At 42.1% G+C, this 14,992-nt stretch overlaps 1 protein-coding gene across 1 annotated transcript in view; it reads left to right on the top strand.

The window, feature by feature from the left end:
- The first annotated feature begins 5,498 nt into the window (after positions 1–5,498).
- Positions 5,499–14,992, top strand: part of LOC134300762 (intermembrane lipid transfer protein VPS13B-like) — a 149,593-nt gene continuing 140,099 nt past the window's right edge. Inside the window, exons 1-2 of the mRNA XM_062985184.1 lie at positions 5,499–5,645; positions 11,110–11,253. Of these exons, the coding sequence (XP_062841254.1) occupies positions 5,499–5,645; positions 11,110–11,253 (291 nt within the window). The remainder of the gene's footprint in view (positions 5,646–11,109; positions 11,254–14,992) is intronic.

The raw sequence follows: 14,992 nt of genomic DNA, 5'->3' as shown, positions 1-14,992 counted from the left end.
TATCTGGCGTACCACCTCATGCTGCTTCACGTACCACCAGTGGTACGCGTACCACAGTTTGAGAACCACTGATGTAGTATATTGTATATAGTATGCAGTATGCAGTATGTAGTATATTGTATATAGTATGCAGTATGCAGTATGTAGTATTTTGTATATAGTATGCAGTATGCAGTATGTAGTATATTGTATATAGTATGCAGTATGCAGTATGTAGTATATTGTATATAGTATGCAGTATGCAGTATGCAGTATGTAGTATATTGTTTATAGTATGCAGTATGCAGTATGTAGTATATTGTATATAGTATGCAGTATGCAGTATGTAGTATTTTGTATATAGTATGCAGTATGCAGTATGTAGTATTTTGTATATAGTATGCAGTATGCAGTATGTAGTATATTGTATATAGTATGCAGTATGCAGTATGCAGTATATAGTATATTGTTTATAGTATGCAGTATGCAGTATGTAGTATATTGTATATAGTATGCAGTATGCAGTATATTGTATATAGTATGCAGTATGCAGTATGTAGTATATTGTATATAGTATGCAGTATGCAGTATGCAGTATGTAGTATATTGTTTATAGTATGCAGTATGCAGTATGCAGTATATTGTATATAGTATGCAGTATGCAGTATATTGTATATAGTATGCAGTATGCAGTATGTAGTATATTGTATATAGTATGCAGTATGCAGTATATTGTATATAGTATGCAGTATGCAGTATGTAGTATATTGTATATAGTATGCAGTATGCAGTATGCAGTATGTAGTATATTGTTTATAGTATGCAGTATGCAGTATGTAGTATATTGTATATAGTATGCAGTATGCAGTATGTAGTATATTGTATATAGTATGCAGTATGCAGTATGTAGTATATTGTATATAGTATGCAGTATGCAGTATGTAGTATATTGTATATAGTATGCAGTATGCAGTATGTAGTATATTGTATATAGTATGCAGTATGCAGTATGTAGTATATTGTATATAGTATGCAGTATGTAGTATATTGTATATAGTATGCAGTATGTAGTATATTGTATATAGTATGCAGTATGCAGTATGTAGTATATTGTATATAGTATGCAGTATGCAGTATGCAGTATGTAGTATATTGTATATAGTATGCAGTATGCAGTATGCAGTATGTAGTATGGCATCTCAGACACGTGGAAAAACATTCCAACGCGCCTAGAAGGGGAAGTGATGTCAAAACTATCGGCGGAAGTTGTGATTCCGTATGCGGAAATTTCGGTTATATACTTTAGACTTAAACATGCCTAAGTATAATAAGTTTAATTAAAGCTGAGATACCAGATTATTTATTATTATTATAATTATAAGCACGTTTATACACGTTACTGGAATATCACCGTCTGCGGAAACATACTCGCCTGAGGATCAGATCTGTTCATTACTCAGAAGTCACAAACCCTGGCTGTATGATTTATATGTGAGTGTAATGTATTTATTATACAAAACTATTTTCAGTATTAAAGTATTTAAATGTTTGAGGTTTATTGAATCCGCTTAATGTGTACAAATGTAAGTGTTGCTGATGACTGTACTTAAAAACGTGTACACAAGGTGTGCGTTTGTTTACATAAACATTCATTCATTGTTTTACCACCGCTTTATCTTCTTCAGGGTCGCGGTGTGTCCGCTTTATTAAAAATGCAACGATCGAAAGGCCCCCTCCCCCTAATAAATCCTATTTATTAGGATTTTAACGTCATGTTTTACACTTTGGTTACATTCATAACAGGAATGGTAGTTACTCATTACACAATATTCATCAGTTCACAAGTTCAATATCAAACACAGTCATGGACAATTTTGTATCTCCAATTCACATCACTTTCATGTTTTTGGACTGTGGGAGGAAACCGGAGCATCCAGAGGAAACCCACACAGACACGAGGAGAACATGCAAACTCCACACAGAAAGGACCCAGACCGCCCCACTTGGGGATCGAACCCAGGACCTTCTTGCTATGAGGTGACAGTGCTACCCACTTAGCCACCGTGCCGCCCCAAGTCTTTTATATTTACATTTTGGGCATTTAGTAAACGCTTTGATCCAAAGCGAGTTACAGTTATGACTAATACACGATTTTTGAGCATTTGAGGGTTAAGGGCCTTGGCGGTGGTGGGGTTTGAACCAGCAACCTTTTGATTACTAGTCCAGTACCTTAACCACCGAGCTATCACTGCCCTAAAACTCTTAATAGCAGACGCTTTTATCCAAAGTGACTAACAGTACTGTGACACTATACTGTCTAAGCATTTGTAGGTTAAGGGCCTAGCTCAGGGGCCCAACAGTGGCAACTTGGCGGTGGTGGGGTTTGAACCGGCAACCATCTGATTACTAGTCCAGTACCTTAACCACAGAGTTATCACTGCCCTAAACTCTTAATATAGACATTTACATTTATGGCATTTAGCAGACTCTTTTATCCAAAGTGACTGACAGTACTGTGACAGTATACTGTCTAAGCATTTGAAGGTTAAGGGCCTTGCTCAAGAGCCCAACAGTGTCAACCTGGCAGTGCTGAGGCTTAAACCAGCGACCTTTTGATTACTAGTCTGGTACGTTAACCACTAGGCTACAACTGCCCTTCAAAACATTTACATTTTTGGCATTTAGCAGATGCTTTTATCCAAAGCAACTTACAGTTTTGACAGTTTATAATCTAAGCGATTGAGGGTTAAGGGCCTTGCTCAAGGGCCCAACAGTGACAACCTGGCAGTGTTGGGGCTTGGACTGGCAACCATCTGACTACTGGACCAGTACCGTGACCACTAGGCTAAACCCACGCTTGTAATGTCAAACACAGTCATGGACAATTTAGTATCTCCAGTTCACCTCACTTGCATGTCTTTGGACTGTGGGAGGAAACCGAAGCTCCCAGGGGAAACCCATGCAGACATGAGGAGGACATGCAAACCCCACACAGAAAGGACCCGGACCGTCCCACCTGGGGATCGAACCCAGGACCTTCTTGCTGTGAGACGACAGTGCTACCCACTGAACCACTGTGCCGCTCATCGTGTTTTACTAGGGTATTAATGTTGTGATGGACCCAGAGAAAATTTTGGAATTTAGCAGACGCTTTTATCCAAAGTGACTAACAGTACTGTGACACTATACTATCTAAGCATTTGAAGGTTAAGGGCCTTGCTCAAGAGCCCAACAGTGTCAACCTGGCAGTGCTGGGGCTTAAACCAGCGACCTTTTGATTACTAGTCTGGTACCTTAACCACTGAGCTATCACTGCCCCAAACTCTTAATAGTCATATTTAGCAGACTCTTTTATCCAAAGCGACTTGCAGTACTATGACAGTATATAGTCTAAGCAATTGAGGGTTGAGGGCAACCTGGCCAGTACCTTAACCACTAGGCTACAACAGCCTATCGTTGTTCATGTAGCCGCACAGCCCAGCCGGATGGCAGAGCTGAGTTTCGAACCGACGAGTACCGCTGCGCCACCTGAGCAGCCGGGTACGTCATGATTTCCTTTTTTTGTTTCAGGTTCGATTGTAATTTTGTAAGTGTGAATGCTAAGCAAACCAGGATTAAAATGTAACAATGTACTGTTTTCTTGTTTGGTCCGGACCAAGGGCACCGACTCTCAGTGTGATGCTCATGTGCCAGTCACTTTTGGAGTTCTAATCTGAACTATTTATGCATTTAAGTATTGAATGACACAACTATTATACCTTAAAATCATAAATCAAAACTGTTTTACGTCACTATGGAGTCTGACTGCGGGTTAAACCTTTTTTTGCATAATGGTCCAGTACAAAGGTAGAATTCTGCTATTATAATCACTAATGTTGTCAGGAAATAACTCTAATATATGAACTGCTTCTTTATTAATGATTAGCATGGTTTGTTAGTGCTTTTAATGAACGGTCTGTTACTGACTGTACTACACTGTGAATGTTGAACAGTCTATTAACCAGAGTATAAAGACTTGTTGATATGAAACTCGGTGATGTGTTTAATGGGACGCTATAAGCTTTCCGGGTAATTGGTGAACTGTCATCTAATGTAGGTTGGTTATTGGCTATAATAAATTGCCATTTTTTTGCATTTTCCCCCAATTTTCCTCCCAATCTAGTCATGTCCACTTACCTGATTTCATTTCACTTCCTGTCTACTGCTGCTGGCCTCCACTCCTGACTGAGGAGAGCCGTGACCAACACATTCCCCCTTCCAACACGTGTGCCATAGCCGACTGCATCTTTTCAATTGCACGGGCCGATTAATATGGGGCTCAGTCTCGCACACGGAGAGTCACGCACTGATCTCCATTATCCCTCGTCTCTGATGCAGGCACCATAAAAATTGTATCAGTTATAAGGACTCCCTTCCGGCACCCACCCTACGAACGAGTCAATCATTGTACATGTAGGCGCCCAACCTGCTGGGAGCAAAGCTAAGATTCAAACTCACAAGTTTGAATGCCAGCTCTGGTGTGCTAGTGCAGTAGTCCCCAACCACCGGGCCGTGGGTCATTTATTACCAGGCCGCACAGAAAAAATGAATAATTAGAGATCGCTACATCAGCAATGAAAACACTGCTTCCATTTCTAACACACGGGTGTTTATCGTCTCATATCACCCCCAGGTGGAAGCAGCGTCACGAAAAAGCTCCTTCGTGAGCAGTATAGTTACTCTATTTTAAATCCTCCCGCCCCCGCCGGTCCGTGAAATTATATCTTATATGAAACCGGTCCGTGGTGCAAAAAACCTGCTGCACCACCTGAGTGCCCCAACTGCCAAAATTTGCACCCCTTGCCTACAGTTTGGAAAATATTACTGACACTGTTAGTAAGAGATTAAAATACAGCTTTTTGGCATCACATGCCAGTTTGAATGAAATCATTCTAACTTTTGTAGTACTATAGTTATATTTTTGTGCAACCATAACAATGGTCTGGGCAAGCAAAGTGGTGGACCTACTTTTCCAATTTTGATAATGTAGACCAAGTGGGCAGCACGGTGGCTAAGTGGGTAGCACTGTCGCCTCACAGCGAGAAGGTCCTGGGTTCGATCCCCTTTCTGTGCAGAGTTCGCATGTTCTCCCCGTGTATGCGTGGGTTTTCTCCGGGTGCTCCGGTTTCCTCCCACAGTCCAAAGACATGCCGCTAGGCTAATTGGAGACACTGAATTGCCCCATAGGTACCTAGCCGCTGGGATGCACAGACCAGTGCATTGTAGTGCCGGTCCCAAGCCCGGATAAATAGGGAGGGTTGTGTCAGGAAGGGCATCCGGCGTAAAACTGTGCCAAATCACGCCGGCGACCCCGAACGGGAAGAAGCCGGAAATGCTGACCCCGTAACCGAAAAACGGGACACAGGCTGAGGAACAAAAAGAATAAGATAATGTAGACCAAGTCTGGATATACTACAAGTCCGTGCTTCCTAATCCTTCTGTCTGTTCATTTGTAAACGCAGGGCTGAGGGGCACTCAGGATGCTGGAGTCTTATGTCACTCCACTGCTGATGAGCTATGTGAACCGTTACATTAAGAACCTGAAACCTTCGGACCTGCAGCTCTCGCTATGGGGAGGGGATGTGGTGCTCAGCAAGTTGGACCTCAGACTGGATGTTTTGGAGCAGGTGAGACTCTTGTGTTTGTTCTATTATTGATGTTTATGTTTAATCAGTGCACTGGATAACTGACCTATAAGCATTGTTTGATTCATGCTGTTTGTTTTGTGGGTCATTTAAATGTATTTCGAGCAACTTTGGAATGTGACTCACCCTCATCACACTATTAGTGTGCCGGCACTACATCTGTTAAAAAATCAATAGACCACTGAAGTGGTGCGTCATTCTGTAGTTCTCGTTATGCCCATATTTGGAGACCCGGGTCTAAGTCAGATTTCCTATAGGAAAAATGAACGGGGTTTTCAAAAAAATCGGCTCTAACGCATCCTGTACTAAATAAACATGTTCAGAACCCTATACGTTTTATCCAATGTAAATTTTTCTCCTGTACATCACTGGATCCTCTGAATTACGAGGTTGTTAAAGGGTCGTGATACTAATAATGCTACACGAAAGCTAATGCTACTGCGCATTAATTAGACGTCACAGCCCGCTTTTGTTGAGTACAACCAAAGGCGTAACACCCAACCATCCTTGCTTTCTACTTTAATGTATTTAGCTACTAAAAATATGAACTAAAACTTGTGAATATCACTCCACTGTTACACTGGTGAATCGCGCTGCTTCGTGCGGTTATTTAAGAGGCTTATAAAAGAAAAAATAAATAAAAATTTAAGGGGCTTCCAGTCTAGTGAGGTCAATTCAGTGCGCAGTAGCATTAGCTTACATGTAGCTATAGACCACTGAAGTCGTGTCGTCACTTTGTAGTCCACGCCATGTTGTTATGCCCATATTTGGTAACCCGGGTCTGAGAGATTTTGAATGGGAAAAATGAATGGAGATTTCAAAAATTGCCTCTCTCGCATCCTGTAGTCATAAAAAATTTTCCAAAGCTGTTACGTTTTGTTTTATGGAGATTCTTCTGTCTATTATCACCGGATCCTCTGAATTACTGCGCACTGAATTGACGTCACTAGACTGGAAGTAGGGTTGCCAACCATCCCGTAAAATACGGAATAGTTCCTTATTTGGAAACTAAACGTGGTGTTCCGTATTGAACCGATACGGAACGCGCTTTATTCCGTATTTTTATCAATGGGAGAGAAACGCTGCAGATTAGATTAGAGACTTCCACACTGGAAGAAGCTGAACTACAGCAAAATTACCCTAAGAAGAAATCTAGTTTGGTTAACTAAAATTACTTTGTGGAAGAAAATATCAAATTGACAGTGTACACGTGATATGAAATTCTAACAAAATATAATACAAAAAAGTAACATGCCAGCAAAAGATGCCACACAGTTGAGTTTATTTCAAACAGTGCCCACTGTAATACATAAACTAAACAAGACAAAAAAAAACCCAAGTATTTATGAAAGTGTGAGAAAGTCTGGGTTTTTTTTTTTTTTTTTTTTTTAAGTGAAATTTGCAGTAGTTTGCACTATTGAGAAAAAATGTTACATGATGTTCTTCATGCATGTTGTTTTGCCTATATGATATGGTTCTGACTTATTATTATAAAGAGCGAAAATAATATATGTTAAACAGCCTATATTAAACATTTTGATAATGTTCCTATATGATGGTGTAAGACCCGTAATATTTTTTATAGGTGTAAACACCCGCCAAAGCAACCCCCACCCTATGCCTTCCGCCAACCTGCCAGCCCAGGGTGTTTCTTATTTCCAGTTCTGACAGTTGGCAACCCTAACTGAAAGCCTCTTAAATAACCGCACGAAGCAGCGTGATTCACCAGTGTAACAGTGCAGTGATATTCCCAAGTTTTACTTATATTTACGTATATTATATATATATTTTTAGTAGCTAGCTACATTAAAGTAGAAAGCAAGGATGGTTGGGTGTTACCGATACGCCTTTGGTTGCACTCGCCAAACGCGGGGCTGCTCATTCCGTCGATTCGATTGGTGTCGTTCAGTGATGTCTAATTAATGCGCAGTAGCATTGGCTTTCGTGTAGCATTATTAGTATTATGACCCTTTAAAAAGCTCGTAATTTATAGGATCCAGTGATGTACAGGAGAAAAATGTACATAGAACAAAACGTATAGGGTTCTGAACATGTTTATTTAGCACAGGATGCGTTAGAGCCGATTTTTTGAAAACCCCGTTCATTTTTGCCATTGAAAATCGGGCTTAGACCCGGGTCTCCAAATATGGGCATAACGAGAACTACAGAATGATGCACGACTTCAGTGGTCTATAGGCTAATAATATAGAGAAGTTCTCTTGTGATATCAAATCAATTTATTTTAGACTACCTACAGCCTATGTTGGGTCTTTGAGAATGGACAAATATTTGATTTGCACACCTCCAAAGTGAAAAGGTCAGGTGTCTGCGACTATGAATGATTCTGATTCAGTTGTTGATGCAGGTCTTGCTGAAGTCTTACCACCAGTTTACAAACCAGTAAACGAACTACATCAACCAAAACCGGGAGGCACGGTTGCTCAGTGGGTAGCACTGTCGCCTCACAGCAAGAAGGTCCTGGGTTCGATTCCCAGGTGGGGCGGTCCGGGTCCTTTCAGTGTGGAGTTTGCATGTTCTCCCCGTGTCTGCGTGGATTTCTTCCGGGTGCTCCGGTTTCCTCCCACAGTCCAGAGACATGCAAGTGAGGTGAATTGGAGATACTAAATTGTCCATGACTGTGTTTGATATAACCTTGTGTGAACTGATGAATCTTGTGTAACGAGTAACTACCTGTTCTGTCATGAATGTAACCAAAGTGTAAAACATGACGTTACAATACTAATTAACAAACAAACAAACATCAACCAAAATCAGAATGAGTAAGAAGAAAATACCTTCCTTGTCTAGGGGGTCCCAAATTATTTTTTTTAACATGGGGGGTCTAGGAGGAACAAGGTTGGGAACCGCTGTTCTCAACGAACATGGGAACTTTTATACGTTTGTGTTTTTGAAATTATAAACAACAGGACTTGCACAGTAAAGTAGTGTAGTGTGGCCTACACTACTAAATTGTCTGTTTTACCACCGCTTTATCTCGGTCAGGGTCAAATTCACCAGGTACAAGGTAGGAAACACCCTGTACAGGTTGCCAGTCCATCACAGGGCAAATACACTCACACAAACATTCACACACCCACTCATAACTAGGGGCAATTTTGCATCTCTAATTAACCTGACTGCATGTCTTTGGACTGTGGGAGGAAACCGGAGAATTCGGAGGAAACCCACGCGGACATGGGAAGAACATGCACTCATGTAGAAACTCAACGTAGAAAGGACCCGGACCGCTCCACCTGGGAATCGAACCCAGGACCTTCTTGCTGAGGCGATAGAGCTACCCACTAAGCCACTTGTGTTTCCAGTTGTGCTATATTGTCAGGGCCAGTGATAGCTCAGTGGTTAAGGTACTGGACTAGTAAACAGAAGGTTGCCTGTTCAAGCCCCGCCACCACCCAGTTGCCACTGTTGGGTCCCTGAGCAATCCCTTAACCCTCAATTGCTCATCGTGTTCCGCTCATTGTGTAAGTCGCTTTGGATAAAAGCGTCTGCTAAATGCTGAAAATGTAAATGTAAATGTATATTGTCCTGTATTTAATACTATATTTTGGCTTAATAAAAAAAGAAAACATTTAGTCAGTTTGTGTGCTGCCTGGTCTCTGCTCTGGATAGTCAATTACCACAATCTGCTGCTACACCAACACCATAAAGTTTACTATTTATGCTACAAGAAATAAGAGCAGCACCCTTCAAAAAGACCATCATCGAAACTTTACATTTAACATTAGCAAGCATTTTGCTCTGGCATTGGTCAACCTGGCCTAGTGTTCACTAGAATACCAGTGGTACTCCACTAGTGTAGTTATTATGGCTTTTAGTTTCTCAGCATAGCAGCAATTTTAGTCCTTCTGCAGATTTTAATTTTATTTTTTTATTTTTTTATTTATGTGCTTTTTTTATTTAAGGCACTGTGGCTTGTGGTTCTAAACTCTCAAGTACTGCCATGTTAAATATTAATATGATTATATTATGATATGTTAATATTTGTTTTAGATCCACAGAGGCTCATAATAAGTGACTAGTCAAACATAAGGAGGACTGTACACCGATGAGGCGTAACATTATGACCACCTTCCTAATATTCAAGTCAAATTTAGTTATATAGCGCTTTTTACAATGAACATTGTCTCAAAGCAACTTTACAGAATCCAGGACCAACAGACCAGAAACCCCTATTGAGCAAGCCGAGGGCAACTGTGGCATGGAAAAACTCCCTTCAAATTACAGGAAGAAACCTTGAGAAGAACCAGACTCAGCAGGGACCCCCATTCTTCTTGGGTGGCCTGGAGGATAATTTGAATAAATAGGATTTACACAAATCATACATACACAAAATTAAATTGAGCTGAAAGTTCATAAATAATACATTAATAAATAAATAATTAGAGTTCTTAATTATTCAGCCCAGTCTGTGATAAAGTCCGTTATAAGTTCTGGACAATGTTGGTGCAAACATGCCAGGTTACCATCCCATCTAGTAGGAGCAGCATTGTTGGCACAGCAGTCTCGACTTGCAGTCTTTAACCTCACGAGGGTAATCAGGTTTCCGTCAGAACCACCTCGGGGTAAAACAACAGAAGACGTAGTTACAGTGTGAAATGTCAGTTTTACAGAGAGTAGTTTTAAACTCTGGCACCCCTAATGATTACAGCATAACTAAAAGGGAGAGCGAGCGGGTAACAAAGTCATATACCCCCAAGCTCTGTGCCTTTGTCTATATTTTTTTTGTAAAGACTAATCAAAAGCCTGAGTAGACCTTCCTAATATTGTGTTGGTCCCCCTTTTGCTGTCAAAACAGCCCTGCAACTGGGATGCACTCTGTATGTTGACCTTTTTATCAGAACCAGCATTAACTTCTTTATCAATTTGAGCTACAGTAGCTCGTCTGTTGGATCGGACCACGCGGGCCAGCCTTCGCTCCCCACGTGCATCAATGAGCCTTGGCCGCCCATGACCCTGTCGCCGGTTTACCACTGCTCCTTCATCGGACCACTTTTGATAGATACTGACCACTGCAGAGCTGGAACACCCCACAAGAGCTGCAGTTTTGGAGATGCTCTGACCCAGTCGTCTAGCCATCACAATCTGGCCCTTGTCAAACTCACTCAAATCCTTATGCTTGTCCATTTTTCCTGCTTCTAACACATCAACTTTGAGGATAAAATGTTCACTTGCTGCCTAATATATCCCACCTACTAACAGGTGCCGTGATGAAGAGATAATCAGTGTTATTCACTTCACCAGTCAGTGGTCATAATGTTATGCTTATGCTTAGTGGTCATAATTGTAGTTTGTAATTAAAATCAGTATAAAGACAATAGCAATATCCGACCCTGTACTCTATTCTATGATCACTTCCTTATAGAACTTTCTACTCTAACAAATGAAATCATTTGTATGCATATTTGTGTGTGTGTGTGTGTTACAGGAGCTGAAGCTTCCCTTCACCTTCTTAAGTGGCCATATCCATGAGCTGCGAATCCACGTACCATGGACAAAGCTCAGCTCAGAACCAGTGGTGATCACAATCAACACCATGGAGTGCATCCTCAAGCTGAGGGACGGTTCTCAGGTCAGTAGCTCTATCACACATGCAGACACATAAGATACTGCACACACCACCACTGTAATGCCCAATTCCTCTCAAAACTGTGGGGTCACAAACTAAATAACGTGCCAAATGTTTTGCCGCCGTTAAGGCAGCGTATTATTATTGGGATTTTTATTAGTCATTCACAAATAGGATCAACTATTGGATCGCAGTTCCGCTCGAAGGCTTGGCCGGACTGTAGCAAACGGATCACAGCGCTTCAGTCAGCAGCGACATCTCTACCACCAACCAATCAGCAGGAGTTGATCCAGGAGCAGAGGCGGGAGTTAGAGCTCAAGAATCAAAACCGATCGTTCGCTCTGGAACTCACTGCCTTACTGGTTGTGTGCTCACCTGTGTGTAGACTGGCTGATCTGAGTTTGTGTGTGTGTTTCTATGCTGCTGTTCTATTGTCATCTGTTGTATTTATTTATTTTTTTTTATTTTACCCCTTTTTCTCCCACTTTAGCACATCCAAGTTCTGCCCGTCAATCATCCTCTCACTAATGCTGGTCCCCGCTCCTGATTGGGGAGGACGAGGCTGCTCCACGCCCCCTCCGACCCGTGCACAACAATCGAACATCTTATCACCTACACTTGACGAGTGCAGTGCGGTACAGCGCTGTGTACGGAGAGCCACACCCTCTACCGCACTCCTTTCCCTCCGTGCAGGTGCCACCAACCAGCCAGCAGAGGTCGTAATCGCACTAGTCTGACAGAGAGTCCCCATCCGGCTTAGTCCCGCCCCTATCTGAACAACAGGCCGATCGTTGTTCATGTAGCCGCTCAGCCTCAGCCGGTAGGCAGAGCCGAGATTCGATACGATGTATTCGAGATCTCAGCTCTGGTGAACAGCGTGTGTTTTACCGCTGCGCCACCTGAGCGCCTTGTCTGTCATCTGTTGTAAACAGTGTGAGATTGTAAATAGAGCCTGTAAATAGTAAATGTTCTCCTTGCCACCTGTACATAACATCTTTCATGTATTAATACATAAACTGTTCATTCACGTTTCACGAGAATCATCTCATACCCCCGTTTATTTTCACTTCTTAGTAATTTAGCAGCGTCTTTATATAGTTATACAGCTATTTATTTTACACATTTTACCTTTACTATTATTATTACTGTTATTATTATAATACATACCTAACTAATCCCATTCTTACAGTGGGGCCAAAAAGTATTTAGTCAGCCACTGATTGTGCAGGTTCTCCTACTTAGAAAGATGAGAGAGGTCTGTAATTTTCATCATAGCTACACTTCAACTATGAGAGACAAAATGAGAAAGAAAAATTCCAGGAAATCACATTGTAGGATTTTTAAAGAATTTATTTGTAAATTATGGTGGAAAATAAGTATTTGGTCAATAACAAAAGTTCAACTCAATACTTTGTAACATAACCTTTGTTGGCAATGACAATGAGGTCAAACGTTTCCTGTAAGTCTTCACCAGGTTTGCACACACTGTAGCTGGTATTTTGGCCCATTCCTCCATGCAGATCTCCTCTAGAGCAGTGATGTTTTGGGGCTGTCGCTGGGCAACACGGACTTTCAACTCCCTCCACAAATTTTCTATGGGGTTGAGGTCTGGAGACTGGCTAGGCCACTCCAGGACCTTGAAATGCTTTTTACGGAGCCACTCCTTCGTTGCCCGAGCGGTGTGTTTGGGATCATTGTCATGCTGGAAGACCCAGCCACGTTCCATCTTCAATGCTCTCACTGATGGAAGGAGGTTTTGGCTTAAAATCTCACGATACATGGCCCCGTTCATTCTTCCCTTAACACGGATCAGTCGTCCTGTCCCCTTTGCAGAAAAACAGCCCCAAAGCATGATGTTTCCACCCCCATGCTTCACAGTAGGTATGGTGTTCTTGGGTTCTTCTTCTTCCTCCAAACACGACGAGTTGAGTTTTTACCAAAAAGTTCCATTTTGGTTTCATCTGACCACATGATAGTCTCCCAATCCTCTTCTGGATCATCTATATGCTCTCTGGCAAACTTCAGACGGGCCTGGACATGTACTGGCTTAAGCAGGGGGACACGCCTGGCACTGCAGGATTTGAGTCCCTCTCGGCGTAGTGTGTTACTGATGGTAGCCTTTGTTACTTTGGTCCCAGCTCTCTGCAGGTCATTCATCAGGTCCCTCCGTGTAGTTCTGGGATTTTTGCTCACCGTTCTCATGATCATTTTGACCCCACGGGATGAGATCTTGACCCCAAGGGAGATTATCAATGGTCTTGTATGTCTTCCATTTTCTTACAATTGTTCCCACAGTTGATTTATTCACACCAACCTGCTTGCCTATTGTAGATTCACTCTTCCCAGCCTGGTGCAGGTCTACAGTTTTGTTCCTGGTGTCCTTCGACAGCTCTTTGGTCTTGGCCATGGTTGAGTTTGGAGTCTGACTGTTTGAGGCTGTGGACAGGTGTCTTTTATACAGATAACGAGGTCAAACAGGTGCCATTACTACAGGTAACGAGTGGAGGACAGAAGAGCTTCTCAAAGAAGAAGTTACAGGTCTGTGAGAGCCAGAAATCTTGCTTGTTTGTGGGTGAACAAATACTTATTTTCCACCATAATTTACAAATAAATTCTTTAAAAATCCTACAATGTGATTTCCTGGATTTTTTTCTTCTCATTTTGTCTCTCATAGTTGAAGTGTACCTATGATGAAAATTACAGACCTCTCTAATCTTTCTAAGTAGGAGAACTTGCACAATCAGTGGCTGACAATACTTTTTGACCCCACTGTATTTACAGTGTATCACAAAAGTGAGTACACCCCTCACATTTCTGCAAATATTTTATTATATCTTTTCATGGGACAACACTATAGACATGAAACTTGGATATAACTTAGAGTAGTCAGTGTACAGCTTGTATAGCAGTGTAGATTTACTGTCTTCTGAAAATAACTCAACACACAGCCATTAATGTCTAAATAGCTGGCAACATAAGTGAGTACACCCCACAGTGAACATGTCCAAATTGTGCCCAAATGTGTCGTTGTCCCTCCCTGGTGTCATGTGTCAAGGTCCCAGGTGTAAATAGGAAGCAGGGCTGTTAAATTTGGTGTTTTGGGTACAATTCTCTCATACTGGCCACTGGATATTCAACATGGCACCTCATGGCAAAGAACTCTCTGAGGATGTGAGAAATAGAATTGTTGCTCTCCACAAAGATGGCCTGGGCTATAAGAAGATTGCTAACACCCTGAAACTGAGCTACAGCATGGTGGCCAAGGTCATACAGCGGTTTTCCAGGACAGGTTCCACTCGGAACAGGCTTCGCCAGGGTCGACCAAAGAAGTTGAGTCCACGTGTTCGGCGTCATATCCAGAGGTTGGCTTTAAAAAATAGACACATGAGTGCTGCCAGCATTGCTGCAGAGGTTGAAGACGTGGGAGGTCAGCCTGTCAGTGCTCAGACCATACGCCGCACACTGCATCAACTCGGTCTGCATGGTCGTCATCCCAGAAGGAAGCTGACGCACAAGAAAGCCCGCAAACAGTTTGCTGAAGACAAGCAGTCCAAGAACATGGATTACTGGAATGCCCTGTGGTCTGACGAGACCAAGATATACTTGTTTGGCTCAGATGGTGTCCAGCATGTGTGGCGGCGCCCTGGTGAGAAGTACCAAGACAACTGTATCTTGCCTACAGTCAAGCATGGTGGTGGTAGCATCATGGTCTTGGGCTGCATGAGTGTTGCTGGCACTGGGG

The sequence above is a fragment of the Trichomycterus rosablanca genome, chromosome 23 (assembly GCF_030014385.1).
Source record: "Trichomycterus rosablanca isolate fTriRos1 chromosome 23, fTriRos1.hap1, whole genome shotgun sequence".
Lineage (NCBI taxonomy): Eukaryota > Metazoa > Chordata > Actinopteri > Siluriformes > Trichomycteridae > Trichomycterus > Trichomycterus rosablanca.
The sequence above is the reverse complement of the archived record's forward strand: the minus strand, read 5'-3'. Positions and strand labels throughout refer to the sequence as shown.